Raw genomic sequence first — 15,874 nt, 5'->3', positions numbered from 1 at the left:
GGTTTTTTAATACTGACACAGGGCTACACTATTTTTTTACTTCTTAAAAACTACATTTATTGGGGTGACATTGGTTAATAAAATTATGTAGGTTTCAGATGTACAATTCTGTAATTCATCATTTATATATTGTATCATGTGTTTACCACTCTAAGTCAAATCTCTTCTCATCACTGTTTGTCCCCTCTTTACCCTCTTCTACCTTTCCCGACAATCTTTTCCCTCTGGTTGTCACCATACTATTGTCTATGTTTTTGACGTTTGGGTTTTTTTTTTGGAGAGGGGTGGTTATCTTTTGTTGTCATTGTTGTTTTTTGCTACACTTTTCTATTCTCCAGTGTTCATACCTATATTTGCTTCATGTTTATAATATCCATATAAAACAAGTTTGGTAACTTTCTATATTTTTCTTTTTTTTTAAATTTCACTTAATTATTATGAAAATAATACATGCATATCATTTCAAAGTCAAATAATACTGCAAAAGCCAAAAGAAAACTGCCCTCTTTCTTGTTTCCTGTTTCTTAAAACAAGGATTCCTGTTTCTTAAAACAAGGATCAGCAAACTTTTTCAGCAAAGAAAAGCATAGGGAGTAATTTAGACTTTGTGGGCTATCAGGTCTCTGTCACAACTACTCAACTCTCCTCCTCTGTTGCAAAAGCAGCCATAGACAACACCTAATGAATGAGCTTGGCCTTTTTTTTTTTTTTTTTTTTTTTTTACAAAATAGGAAGCAGGCAGGATTTGTTCTCTGCTCTAGTGGTAATCACTTATATTTCTTTTCATTGTTTCCTCTGATACTGCACATTTCTAAATAAAATTTCTTTACTACTATTCACTATTTATTTTTGTTTTATATGTTATTTATCAATTTTGTATTATGAAGGTGATTAATTTCTTTGAGTTCTGCTACATAACACAAGTACCTCTCTTCCCCCCATATTTATTTTATTATTTTCATTATTAATATTCAGGCATTTCTTAATTGTGAATAGATTAATATTATATGGATTAATCTTGTGATGTATATCTCCTACTACTACCCTGATGCCTCCTGCCTATTACTAATAGTTGCTTTGTTTTTCTGTTACATATGTTTTCAATGTATCTATTGCAAATTGCCTGTTTTTGCCTCAGTCCTTTCTTTTCTCTCCTATATCTTTGCTCGGTTGCATTGGTCTCTCTTTCTACTGGATGTCTTTTATCACTAACGGATTAGCAGTAAAATTTGACATGGAAGACCAAAGCATGTGTTGCACATGCCAGCGGAGGGCCAGCCATTTCAGTGTGGGTGGCTTCTGTATCTATCTACGAAAAATCTTTAATCTTTGATTGGAAGTTTGTTTTCCCACAGAAGAATTCTCTAATCTCCTGATTATGGAGATAATAAACTTGACCACCAGGATTCTGAAATTTGAATCCAGAATCTCTGTGCTTTTACCTCTCCAGAGAATGAACCTCTAGTCTCCCATCACAATGGAGAGTCATAGGCATTGGGTGTTTCGTGTGAGGGAAAGAACCTGGGGCCTTAATTTCTCTTTCTAAGGACTTTGTGTCTGCTCTGCCTGACACCCTAACTTTCAGTGGTATCTAATACTCCCAGTGTTTTATATCTCTGGAATTCTGTTACATGAATTATTTCTTAACTTTTTAATTTAGTGCTTTTTTAGTCTTCTTTTCTAGTAAATACATATAAGGCTGAATTTTAACTTCTCTAGATATTGCTTTTTCTATGTGCCACAAGATCTGATATGTAGTGATGAATCAATCATCCAATTCTAAATATTTTAAAAATTCTATCATTATTTCTTCTTTGATATATGAAAAATAAAGAATATGTAATAATTTGGTATATAGGAAGTGCTCAGAAGATGTTTGCTATCATCTCAAGAAGTGCTCAGAAGATAGTTGTTATCATTAGCTCATAGGTTCTATTTCTTGTGATGCATTTTGAGTAAATAACTAATAATTAAGTGTAAAATATGGAAAGCCAAGATTTCCTGAGCTCCCTACTTCCAAATACCTTTGATTCTTACAACCACATGCAGCCTTGCCAAATAGGCTGGAAAACATTTAAAAATGCATGTGTGGGGAATGGTAAGAAATAGTGTTGGTTTTGCACATAGTGTCACATACAGAAAGTATGAGCTTTATGGTTAGAACACCTAAGATTTAAGTCCTAGCCCTACCAGTTAATAGTTTTAGGATATATATTTGCGGAGGGTAGGGGAGCAGTTAGCCTTTATTAACTTCAATTTCCTCATGTCTGAAGTTGGGATAAAATAAACAACTTTTGTTTATGGATGTAGATGCTAAATAATATATTTAAAACACCTGGGAAATTTTCCTGGCACAGTATAAGGCATTAATGATCAATAAATGTTCCACTTGCTCATTTTTTAATTCCAGCTTCACATATGCACATTATTTCCGTATTAGATGGCCCCCTAATTTAGATCCTGAAATTGTAGTATGGCTTCCAGGTTCACTGGAAATGGATCTGACACCTGGAATCTTAGAAGAAAAAAGGGAGGATTAAGCTCTGTGAGGTTCAAAGGCCATTTGTCCCCTTGATATTGATTTTCTTAAATCAGACAGTAGCCTAGACCCTGGGAGAAGTAATTGAACTGACAACAGGCAGGTCTGGGTTATTAATAATGGAGTAGCCTTGGACATTCTTGATGACTTAATTTAATGACAGAAGGGAGTTCTGAAACTGAAATGCCTGGAGACGGGGGTCAGTGGCTAGATCTCTGAGGAGAAAGAAAAACAGAAGTTATTCCTAAGAGCTTGTTTCATAGAACAAAACATTTTATTGTAATCACAAACATGGGACCAGAGGAAATGGTTTTTTCTCTTTCCTAGAAAACAAAATTTTAAAGGCTTGCAAATTTTTCATTATATTTATTTTTGTCCTTATTTCGAAAAACAGACTTGGTTAGAGTTATGGAATTTTGGAACCTTAGTAAGTAACTCAAGGGTAGAGATCACAGACATCTTTTTTTTTAATCCCCTAGATTCAATATTAACTCTCCATTTATTAATTACATGACTTCAAACAAGTTATTTAGACCCTTGAACCTCAGTTTCCACATCTGTAAAATGGAGATATTAATATTTTATTGTAGTTATAGGAAAATTTTTTTCTTCAAGATTTTATTTATTTATTTTTAGAGAGGGGAAGGGAGGGAGAAAGAGAGGGAGAGAAACATCAATGTGTGGTTGCCTCTCACACACCCTGTACTGAAGACCTGACCCATAACCCAGGCATGTGCCCTGACTGGGAATCGAACCAGCGACTCTTTGATTTGCAGGCCGGTGCTTAAGCCACTGAGCCACACCAACCAGGGCTAAAATATTTAAAACATTTTAAAATTGTACTAAATACCTTGCACTTACTATTATATAATGGCTCACCCAATAAATATTTGTTCAGTGAAATAATACATGAATTTTGATGTTTCCCTCTCTTTGCCTCTGGGTAGAAAAGGTAGTCTATAGTAACCTCCAAAAAGCTTTCTCTTTCTTCAACTATTCTGGCTGTGCTTGCTCTGGGCCCCATCCTCTCTCCTTTGGACAATTTCAGTGGTCATTTAGTGTCTTTTAACCCTAATTTTCTTCTCTTTTCCAATCTTTTCTTCTCAGTATGACAAAGTTATTTATTAAAACAAAGGCCTAATTTCTTTTACCTATATACTATCCTCCTGGAAGGAGCTTAATCTTCTAAAACACTCCACTCCATCATTTTAAAGGTGAGACCCAGAGAGGAAAGGGACTTACCCGATCACCTATGCCCCTATAAATTGATGCTAAAATTAGGGTTGAGCCTGGTACCCCTTACCCCTATCAGAGTATAATAAAGGGGGTACAGAAAGGGACATATAACCTCCAGTTCTAGTTTAAAGGGTGCCTAGCAGTTGCAGAATTTTTTAACCTTAGTTTTGCACTGTCATTGTATTTAGTTTGTTGAACTTCAAATGTACTACTGTCACTATAATGATAATATCATTCATTGTCATGCAAATTCTAGGTCACCGTAGAGAAACAGCACAGTTTAGTATGTGCCAAGTATGGTCCCAAACACTGTACATGTATTCGCTTATTTCATCCTCATCAGTAACCCTAGGTACCATGATTATTCCCATTTTCCAGATGAGGAAACAGACACAGACAGATTTAGTAGTTTGGCAAGGTCATACAACTTGAGAGTGGTAAAATGGGATTAAAACTCAGACTTCCAGGTTCCAGAGTCTGTGCTGCTGATTACTACGCTAAGCTGAAACAATCATATTGAATTTCTGGACACCATTTATCCTCACTGAACTGTTGGGGGCCAGTCCATATGGATTCCTTGAACCCTGCTTATTATTTCTAGTACTAATTATCAGGAAGTAGCAACTTGCATAACATAGTCTTCTGATTAACTTCTTCCTCTTTCTTTTTCAGAGAGTCATTTTCAACATTGTTAACTTCAGCAAAACCAAAAGTCTGTATAGAGATGGGATGGCCCCCATGGTGAAATCTACTAGCAGACCAAAATGGTAAGTGACCCACAGAACTGGACATATTTCTGGTTGGAGAATTTGACCTAGGGCTCAAGTTTATCCTCTGTATGAATAGGACTTAGCCTCTCTGGCACTAAGAAGATGATGATGAGTTTCTGGATGGCCATTTGTTAGGCTCCAGGTGCTGTTTTTTGAGAATGTTAGGATAGAGAACATGGTCCCATGTTTGGATTGACCAACATTCTCAGGGAAGGTGGAATGTGGTATTTGGTTAACATCCTATCCTGTTTACCTTTTGTCATGATATCTTTGGAAGATTAATGAAAGTTGATTCTATGTTTTTTGTTCTTTTAGGATGAGCATAGGTGTCGTGCAGTAACCTGGAAGGACACTGGAAACTACATTTTAGTTGATTTTCCTTGCTTTTCTTGTTTTCTGTGGTATTTCCATGTAGGTGTTTTGATATTGTGTGTTTTTTGTGAGTCTTAAAGTTCTATTTGTCCCATTGCCAGAGCAAGAATGAGAGCTGGATAGGATTGCCCAATAACAGTAATAATAATGATGATGATATGGATGATAATGATAACTCTTCTCACTTACTTAGAGCCCATTCTTTGTCAGATACTTTACATTTGCTGTTACTATTTTCACAGCATTTTTGCAAGAGATATGTTTAAGTATTTTCATATTACTAATGCCGAAATTGGGGCTAGGAAAGGTTAAGTACTTTCTGAAGATGATAGCTAGTAAGGGGAGGAGCCCGCATCATTTTCATTACCCTGCATTGCCGTTCAAACCAATTATTTGGTTCATTCATTCATTCATCCATTCTTTAATTTATTCATTCAACAAATAAATGACTGAGTGCACCCAAACAAGAGATTTTAAAGACAGAAACCAAGTGTTATTCATCTATCACACAGTAGGTGTTAAGTGAATGTTTGTTGATCTGAACTGAATTTATTATGAGAATTTACATGTAAAGTGCCTGGCACTTGCTAAGTGCTCAGTAAATGCCATCTATTATTAATAGTAGTATGTAAAACCTATATGAATGCAAGGAATTGTTAATATTATTCGAGCTTTGATTCCTGCTCAAAATTTAATGACTAGTGAGAAGATAATCTGCAAATGTCTATATTTATAGAAAACTAGCAATTCATAAATATTGAATTGTGCTTTTATCTATAAACAATGCTTGGCAATTTTCTATAAACGTTGGGCTGAGAAGCTCAGGTTTGTACAAATGCAGGCCTTTGATAATGATAATGAAAACTGTTTATTAAAAGATAAAAATATCTTCCTGGGCCTGTTTTTTGCTTTGCTCTATCAAGTCAACTATATTGCTGTTCCTTAATTCCCTTTTGGCAGTGGAGTCTGGGCAAGGGGTAGGCCTTTGCCTCGAGTCTCTGAGGGCAGCCCAAGTGGATAATAATAGCACACATGTCTATATTAACAGGCATATGTGTTGATGCATACTCCAAACCTTTCCAACAAAAGGACATCACTGTTGATCTGCTCACACAGACCTTCAAAATAACAAAGTACTTCTTTTACTGAGCTCCATGTCAGGACCTTGAGCTGCAACAACAGTCACCATCCTGTTTTCTCATGTGTTCGGTTCCAGAGTCTTCTCTTCTTTTGTGCTTTTGAAAAATCTTAAGCCTGTATTATTTCATTTTGTCTTGTTTTGTTTCTCATGGACTATCAGTTGGGTCCTCTCTGTCAGGGCTCCTGACAAAATTTTGAAATATTAATGAGTCCTTGCATTTATATTGTGCCTTAGAATTAAGTTAGTGCTCTTATCCAATGTTGGCAAGCTCTCAGCAGCAGCCATCATCCAGTCATTGGACATCTCTAATGGTCTGAAAGACTTTAAAGCTTCAGACCGGGGTTTATTTTAGTTCATCAAGCCTGTAAGGCACAAGGTACCAGAGCAAGTCAGAGTGTTTATATGTTTAATCTCTTCTTTTTCTTACTTTACCATCCCCCTTGGATGCAAGGCTATTCATATGCTTGCATAATCACCTTTCTCTAAGACAGATGTTTAGATATTTATTTACTTAATAAGCCCTTATTAAACACCTTTAATGTGGAACATATTACTGTAGAAATTGGGGATATAGTATGAATATGACAGTAAAAATCTGTTCCTAAATGGAACTTCCATTTTAGAATTTTATTAACTGATATCTACAGGGTATAATTGTTACTTTCCTTGCTATTGGTTTGTTCTAAAGATTCTTTCTATCCCTTTGTTGCTTCCTGCCTAGGGCTTTCTTCCATTCCTTACACTGAATGCCTGTACCAGAACCTAGCTTCCAGTAGTCAGTATCCTAAATGTTCCCAGGATAGTATAAACTGTATGTGACTTTGGCTCTCAGAGTATTACATTTTCCTGGCCCTAAGGAGTTCATAACAATTTAGGATTCTAGACAATGGCCTGACTGAAGGTTGACAAATAACCTACAGATCCCAACGTTAGAATATCTCCTTTCTTGTCTTACTAATTCCAGTTTCCACAACACCAAGGCAACCATCATAACAAAAGGAGAATTAGCTGACACTTTTTCTGGTCTAAGGGCATTGCCTATTTTAATCTTCAAACAGACCATTGAAAATTTCTTACCTCATGACAAACATTAAAAACTCTAAATTTGCTAGATGAAATATATACCTAATGGGAAAACAAACTTTCCATACCTTTTCAAGCAAGATGTTTAGATATTTGTTTACTTAATAAGACATTATTGAGCACCTTTAACATGCCACACACTATAAACATTAAGTAAATATTTTTCTTCACCTATCAAAGGGAGTTGTGATTGATCCCAAGCAAAGATGCCTTCAGGCCTTAGCATAGGTCTGGTAATCAATTAGTTGTGGAAAGCAAAAGAGCAAAAGCAGCTAAAAAGCCATTATGCAAATATATGGTCACCAAGGCTGTTCTGCCTTGAGGAGATAACTTCGCAATAGCTAGCAGCAAAACAGAGAAGCTAGAAGATTCAGAAGTTTTCTGCTTATTTAAGTTCATTCTAATTCTGTTTATATATTAGACTTTTAAAGGACTGTTGGTTGTTAATATTCTGTAGCACCAAGTATCTACAACCATAACTCATTCATATTTTTTAACATTGTCAAAAGTTGAAATTGCTACTAGGCATTGCCGGGAATTGGCATTACAAACCAACTCGCATCTGTATTCTCACCTCTACAGAAACTAAGGCTATGATATTTACACAACCAGTAAGTAGTAACATCAGCCAGAGACCTCAGGATTCTCAGTCTTGTTCCTCCCATCCTCCGTTCTTGGGGAGGAGGAAGAGGGCAAAAAGAAGCAGGAGTCAGATGTGTGATATTTGGTAGATCTGAAATAACTCCTCCGATTGATTTGTTCATTATAGTAGATTGAGAAGATTAGACAAAGAGGTGGCTTCCATTGAACACATTTTTATTGAGCATCTAACTTTGTGCTAGGTCCTCGGGGAATAAATGTGAATCTGATCTGGATTATGTCTTTAAAATTTTACTTTTTAGAGGTTGAAATGAAACACAAATGTAAATAGGTATGATACGAGAAGCATTGTGCTAAGGACCAGCAGGGAGGTATATAAAGTGTGCTGTAGAATTGGAGAAGGGAAGAACCTAATACTATTAGGACTGCACGGCAGAAAAGGACAAGCTTCAGTGCAAGTGAGGAAATGGTAAAAGAGCCAAATTAGGAAAATGGGATTCCAAATGGAAGAAATAACATGATGAGCTATGACACCACTTTCATGAGACTCAGTTTCCTCACTGTAAAAAGTACGTAATAATATTTTCAGTTGTAGTAAGAAACAAATGTGAAATCAATGTGTATATACTTTTTAAGGTCTCAAGGATCTTATTAATTCAATAAATTTTCTGACTCTCTTTTCCTCTTACTCACCCAAAACTGATTGGTAACTGAGTAGTTACAATGAACCAGGATTGTGTTAGAACCAGGAAAGTATTAGAACAAAACAGTGACAAGAGAGATATAATCACTGTTCTCATGGAGCTCATAGACTACTGGGTTAGACATTAAATATGTAACTCTTGTTAAGTGTAATAACTGTTACAACACGGGTAATTCAGCATGCTGTGGAAAGTATTTAGCATGCTATATAGCATTTAAGATTTAATCTGCTCCAACAATTAGAGACCTTCATGAGGCCTGTTATTTATACTGAGAGCTGAAATATGAGTAGGAGTTTGATCATAGCATGTGGGAATACATGTAAAATAATAGAATTTGTTTGAAGACCAAGTGATGAGAAAACATTACATTTTTATGACAAAGGTAAATATGATTGGAGCATGAAGTTCTAAGGAGAAATTAACTGAAGTGGTAGGTAGGAATAAAATTGAGGTGAGCCTCTAAGTCAAGCCAAACAGTTGGAGCTGATTCAGAAAGCAATGTGAAGAAATTGAGGGAATTAACCAGGGCAGGACATGATAAGATTGATATTTTAGAAAGATCAGTTTGGTTGTTGAATAGAGTATATTTTGGACAGGAGGACAATTTTGTTTAGAGGTTTTTGCAGTACTTTAAGAAACAGTTGATAATGTATTAGGATGGTAATAGTAATGAGGGAAACAAGTTGGGTGGATTTGAGGGTTAATAAAAGATTGAATCAACTTAACTTTTTCATTGGCTAGATGTGAGCGGTAAAAGAGAGGGAGAATTCTGGATGACTCGCAAGTCATTACCCGTTCCTGGCTATTGACTAGCAGGGTGATGAAATCTCTTGGTTTGCCTGGAACTATTGGGTTTCCTGGGATATGGGAATTTTTTTTTCTTTTTGGTGTAAAAAGAAAGAGGTTTTTCAGTGCCCCATGACCTGAGAGGATGGTGGACTTCTCTCTCAAAGACCATCTCATCTTCCTGCTCAATCCCGCTTTTCCTTATAGGGATATGGAGGGGAGGTCTTTTTATTTCTCTCCAACTATCTTGCTAGCTTTTGTGCATTCCGGGCCCCATCCAATCATCCTTCTGGCTTTTGGAGCACTCAGGCCCTATCCATTCATATCTCTAGCTTTTGCCCCACTTGGGCCCTAACTATTCATACTTCTATCTTGTGGCATGCTAAAGTCCTATCCATTCATATTTTTAACTTTTGGGAGTGCTCAGTGTAAGAACTCCCCCTGCCACCATCTTGGCCAATGAGGAAACTCCCTGGCACTAGACTGTCTTTAGTGACAACTCCCCTCTTCAAAATTCTGGACCTTGTAACTACATCTTCTATAGTTACTTCTTGCTGTCAAAGAGTGTAGTCTTACCTATCCCCAGGTCCAGAGATTCTTACTACCTACTGAAAGAAAAAGGGCATCAGAAATGGAGGGAGCCTTTACGTGAGGGAGAAGGACTGCTGTCTTTGGTGAGGGGCACACATGCGGTGTCTAGAGGATGGCACTGCTGAACAAGTGAAGCTGGTACACTGCTTCATGTTTCAAGAGATGGTGTTGCAGATGTGCTTCCAAAGTGAGACCTATGCTACAAACAATCAGCTGTTTAGTGAGGGGTATATCTAGTAGTCCAGGGGGAATTATAGTGAAATCAGAAACTAGGAAGACTAAAGGAGCCACATGAATTAATTCTGAGTGGGACTTTGGATGGCATACCGAGCAGCAGGATAAATTTGCCTAGGAAGCCACTGTCTGGGAAATGCAAAATAAAATAAAAAATAACGTTGTCACTTAGCTTCGGAAGGCACTGTGCCTTTCCAAAAGAGGAATTTTAAATCTCCTTTGGGAGTACAGGTCCAGCTTTCCTTTGCAGTATGAGATATGGGAATTTAAATTTTAGTTTTAAATTGGAGATTTCCTGGGAAAACCTAGACAAAAAATTGGCCATTCAACTCCAGAGTGATGAGGCCAAAATGAAGACTCAGACAACTCTAAAGCTAGGACAGAAGAAAGACTCTGTTTAAACACTGGGAAGATAAAACAAAAGTACACAAAAAATAAATTGGCATTACCCATTAATACCTAATCAGTTTTATCATTAATGCTAATGTTATTACCTATTACCCTTGAATATTTTCTTATAAAGTAATAGTACCAAAAGCTATGTTTGCATTTGGGTTAAGTTTCAAAGTGTTCCCTTTCCACCTTTGGTTAGGGATGACTAAGAAATCCTGAACACTTATACAAAAACTGTCAATAACATTAGATTATAATGTCCATGTAGTTTGTTATTTTAAGGGTTGGAAAATACGTGGAAAGAGATCAGGAATAGGAATCTAAAAATCTGAGTCCTACTCTTGGCAATACTGTTCTAAGAGTTAAACAATAAAAAAAAGTCCATATTATAGAAAAATCTTTGTATACAAAGGTATTCATTATAGGGTAGTTGATAATGACAGAAACACAAACCAAACTGAATGTCCAAAACTAGGAAAATTGTTAAGTAAATTATAGTCAGTCGACTCAATGCAGAATTATGCAGGCATTAAAAATAGTTTCCAGGCATTTGTAATAACATGGGGAAATGCTGATCTTGTATAAACTAAAAAGTAGGGTAGGATACTATATATAATTGTTATAATAGTATGAAACCTACATATATATTAAATACTCACAAATACTGTTAAATGATGTCTTTGGATGGCAGAGTTTTTATTTCTTTAGAGTTTTTTATATTTTTAAAAATTCTACAATTCAAATTTGTGAAAAATCAGTCATATTTTTTAAAAAATAAAACAATTTGTTAAATAAATGATGTTAATGATTACTTGTAATATGATTTGGGTTGAGTCACATCACTGTTCTGGGACTTGGTTCTCTCATCTTAGTAAAATGGGTATCATATACTCTATCCTTCTGACCCGCCAGAGCATTATTGAGCTTAGTGTAGACACTGGGAGTGAGATGTAAGAGGCATTTGGAAAAATGCACCATGACCAAAAATCAAATTCTTATTAAGAGGTGAGACAAAGGGACAGGTACCTATATCAGTGACCAGTGTCAGTGGTCTTCGGGTCTGGACCTGTAAGCTTGCAGTAACTGATTATTAAATTTTCAGCAACTTTGTTAATTGCTTTTTAACCATTGGTAGATTGAAATCATCATGTACTATATCATAGAAGTTGAAAAATGCTGCAAATCAGGCCTTTACATGGCCTTAAGTCAGAAATTCATATAAATTTCTTTTAATTTAAAATATGAAACAACGCATGGAAGAAATCTCTGTGGATAAAACTGACTAAAAAGCTCCAGACTGCCTTCTCAACTCTCTGGTCATAGGGTTTTTTTGTTAGGACTCATGGCCCAAGCATCAGGGAATTGGACTTCCTGAAGAAGATTCCCAAGGGAAAGAAGCCCAAGGGTGCTGAGAAATCATGCCTCAGGCATCTAGGACTGCCATCTGCTATATCTGGGGAAGTAGTGCTACATATGAAAGTGATACCATCACCTCTTGAATGTGTGAGAGGCTGAGCAAAGGAATGGGAACATGTAGATTCTGAAATTCAGAGGACTTTGTCCCATTAGGTTTCCCAAAGGAAACAGGTGACACAAAGAGCCGTTATATTAGTGATGGTTGGTGTGTAAAACCACAGATGATAGTGCAAGAACCTGGGGCTAGTAGCATCAGAATTGTCACCATCGTTAGAGGAGGGAGAAGTTATTGAAACCTAGAAAGAGGGAGTTGTATACAGTGTGCTGCTTTGAAAGTAGCAGTAATTTTCTATCAAGAACAATAGGCAGCCTCGGGTGACTTTTTAGGAAAAAAGCCAGGAAAATACTGTTATTTCCCCCTCCTTCCTGCTTCTGATCACTTACTATATACTTCCCCATGGGAAGGTCTGAACAGAAGGCAGAAGCACAGAATACAGTTGATGGTTGATGTAGTCCATAAATGTCAGCCAAAGAAGATGAGAAAAGGGTGGACTGGTTACAGAAGGGCAAGTGGAATATATGTAGCACAGTTTAGCTTCAGTTTCTAGCTGATACTGACTTGAGTCCTTGTTTTTTCATGTAAAATATGTATGCACTAATTTTTCAGAGTGGTTTTGAAGATTTGATAGAATGCTTGTACATCACCTTACTGGAAGTGCCTGATGCATAATAATGTGTCCAGAAATACTGCAATTATTACTGTACTCTTACTTCATATCATTGAGCATTACTTCCCTTATCAATAAAATAGATAAAATAGTATTTTATGCCCAATGGTTAGCATAATTATAAATGTTAACCTTAGGGTATGAAAGCACTCTAAAAGATATGATGCTATAAAATTTTTTAAATATAAGATGGAACCTATACTCTTGATCAAGACTGAAAACTCAACCTCCTGTTTCTAGATCCATTGGATTAAAAGATTCATGAGGTTAATGTTCGTCTTTATTCACTGTTGTACCTCCAGTACCTAGACAGTCCTTAGCACAAAGTAGATACTCGGTAAATCATTGTTTAAACAACTCCTTTTAAATACCTTTCTGATGCTCTTAGAATGCTCCTTGGTGCTGTCCCTTCCCTGCAGGTGGGACTACCTTGTTCTTCCAGTGGTCACCTTTTGTCTGGTGAGGAAGTCTAAAGCCTACCGTATCTCCTAACTTTCCCTTCCATGTAATCCAGCACTGAGTCTTAGTTCTAGTCAATCTGGTTTCTGTCTTGCTTGTCCATGTCCCTATTCCAGTCCTCTGGCACAAATCAATGTATCTAAGAATGATTCAACCATGACATCTTCTGAACTGCTACCTACCACCTTGCACTTTCCCTGTTCTCTGAAGGTTTATAGCCTACCCTCTTACCCACTGCATTTGTTTCTTCCCCTGGAATGGCTCACCTCCTTTCTCTACCTAAGGAAATCCTATGCCCCAATGTTCTTTTTTATACCTCAAACTTTTCATATGCTTTTCCTGTGCTTTAGATACATTTCCTTTTCCACTGTCTCTTCTCCATTTCCTAGATAACTCATATATATGCATCAGGCCTCATCTTAAATGCCATTTCTTTGGGGAGGGCTTCATCACTAGAATTACTAAGGTGAGATTAAGTATTCACAATTTCCTCCTGTCATATACTGTGTTGTATTTTCTTATAGATTTAACTTTATTCCCCTATAAAATTTTAGCTTTCTTGAGGGCATGACAAATTTACTTATCATGTTACTATATATATTATATATATACACATTATATATATAATATGTATATATTATATATAAATATATATATAAAGTGATAGGCCCACTATTGTATTAGGTCAACCATAAAATGTCTAATGGATTAAATAAGTACAAGGTTTTTTCCTTATCACGAACAAATGGACAGGGTATCTCTTAATTATATAGTCAGTCAGTGACTCAGGTGACTTTCATCTTGAATGCATAGCTTTCAGGGTAACCTAGGCATCATCTTCATTCCAGCCAGCTAGAAGGGGAAAGAGATAGGAAGAGCCCACATGGGAGCCTTTTTATTAGCACTCCTAAAAGTGGGTTCTGTTACTTTTAGTCAAATTTCATTGACTAAAACATTGTTTAATGGCCATATTTAACTGTAAAGGAGGTTGTCAAGTGATATCTGGCTGGGTGTGGAGTAAGAAGTGGAGAAAAGATCCAAGATGGCTGAGTAGTAAGTGGAAGCTACACTAAGCTCCTCCCAGGACCAATTTGGAATTACAGCTAAATTGCAAAGAAAGCATCCTGAATAACCAACTGAACACTAGTTAGAGAGAAGCCTTATAACCAAGGACAGAGAACAGAAACCACTTCACCAACAAGACTGGTAGAATGAGGAGGAGGCATGAGAAGGCTGGCTGGGCTCCCAGGGGCAGCAGCTGAAGTTCTGGAGGGATATTTCAGCAGCTGGGGGGGTTCTCCTGAGAAGTGTGGGGTATAAACCCCAAGTTGGGTTCCTCAGCCTACAACACCAGAGCCCAGCGCTAGAAAGGAGCCCAGATAACATCAAGCTGTGAAAAGCAGCAAGTTTTCTGTCTGCCAGGGAGAGAGGGCTGGAGACACAGAGAGCCTCTTAAAGGGCCAAAACACAAAATTTCATTTGCAGTTACTTTTCCCTGAGCTCCAGTAGAGAGGGAAGGCAGAGTGGACTAGAGATGTGTCAGGAGAGCCTGGGGTTGGTGGCTCGGATGAGACAATTGAGAAAACAGCTTCCAGGAGCTCTGTTCTGAGTCATTCCTCGTACTGCAGAAGCCACCTTTCTCAGGAAGAGCATTCCTCCCTGAATGGCATAAGCCTGAGAGTAAGCAATAGCCCTACCCATAGGAATTACTCTGCTCCACCCTGTGGAGCTTAAGCCAGGCTGCTGATTTCACCTTGATGAGCTTAACAACTGATCAGTTTAACAGTTGATTAGTTTAACAACTAAGATAGAAAATACAAAGAATCAGCCAAAATAGGAAGACAAAGAAACAGATCCCAAATTAAAGAACAAGAGAAATATAAAGAGGAAGAACTAGATGAAATGGGGGCAAGCAATTTATCAGAGAGAGAGTTTAAGAGTAATGATTATAAGGATACTAACAGCATAAAAAAAGACATTGAAACAAACAAACAAAAAGGACCAGTAGAAATTAAAAATGCAACATATGAAATAAATAATACACTAGAAGGAATAACCTAACTAGTAGGTTAGATGAAGCAGAGGATTAAATCAATGCTTTGGAAGACAAGCTAGGAAAAACTGCCCAGGTAGAACAGCAAAAAGAAAAACAAATTTAAAAAAATGAGAAGAGCTTAAACATTTTGGGCAACATGAAGCATAACAGCATCTACATCATGAGAATACTAGATGGAGAAGAAAGTGAGCAAAGGACAGGGAACCTATTTGAAGAAATAATGATCAAATACTTCTCTAATCTGGTAGAGGAAAAGACACACAAGTCCAGGAAGCTCAGAGAGTCCCCAACAATCGGTCCCCGAGAGGTCTACGCTGAGCTCTATGTCATAATTAAAATGACAAGGCTTAAAGACAAGGAAAAAAATCATAAAAGCCACAAGAGAAAAGCAGGGAGTTACCTACAAGAGAGCACCAATTAGACTGTCATCTGATTGCTTAACAGAAACGTTTCAGTCCAGAAGGGAGTGACATGAAATATTCAAGGTGATAAAACGCAAGGACCTACAACCAAGGCTACTTCACCCAGCAAGGCTGTCATTTGAAATTGAAGGAGAAATAAGGAGCTTCCCAGACAAGATAAAGCTAAAGGAGTTTGTTAACACCAAGCCAGTACTGCAACAAATGTTAAAAGGCTTGCTTTAAGAAGAAAAAGAAAAAAAAAAAGATAAAGAAAAAAAAACAGAGGAAAACAGCCTAACAATAAAATGGCACTACATATGTATCTATCAATAATCACCTTATATGTAAATGGCTTAAATGTTCCA

At 36.9% G+C, this 15,874-nt stretch overlaps 1 protein-coding gene across 1 annotated transcript in view; it reads left to right on the top strand.

Moving 5' to 3' along the window:
• The window catches only part of AGBL4 (AGBL carboxypeptidase 4), a 1,003,652-nt gene that overhangs the window by 397,024 nt on the left and 590,754 nt on the right, over nucleotides 1-15,874 (top strand). The window contains exon 4 of the mRNA XM_054571930.1: nucleotides 4,448-4,542. Within this exon, the coding sequence (XP_054427905.1) occupies nucleotides 4,448-4,542 (95 nt within the window). The remainder of the gene's footprint in view (nucleotides 1-4,447; nucleotides 4,543-15,874) is intronic.

Source organism: Pteronotus mesoamericanus, unplaced genomic scaffold (genome assembly GCF_021234165.1).
Source record: "Pteronotus mesoamericanus isolate MK-2021 breed Mesoamerican mustached bat unplaced genomic scaffold, CSHL_Meso_final contig_105, whole genome shotgun sequence".
Lineage (NCBI taxonomy): Eukaryota > Metazoa > Chordata > Mammalia > Chiroptera > Mormoopidae > Pteronotus > Pteronotus mesoamericanus.
The sequence above is the reverse complement of the archived record's forward strand: the minus strand, read 5'-3'. Positions and strand labels throughout refer to the sequence as shown.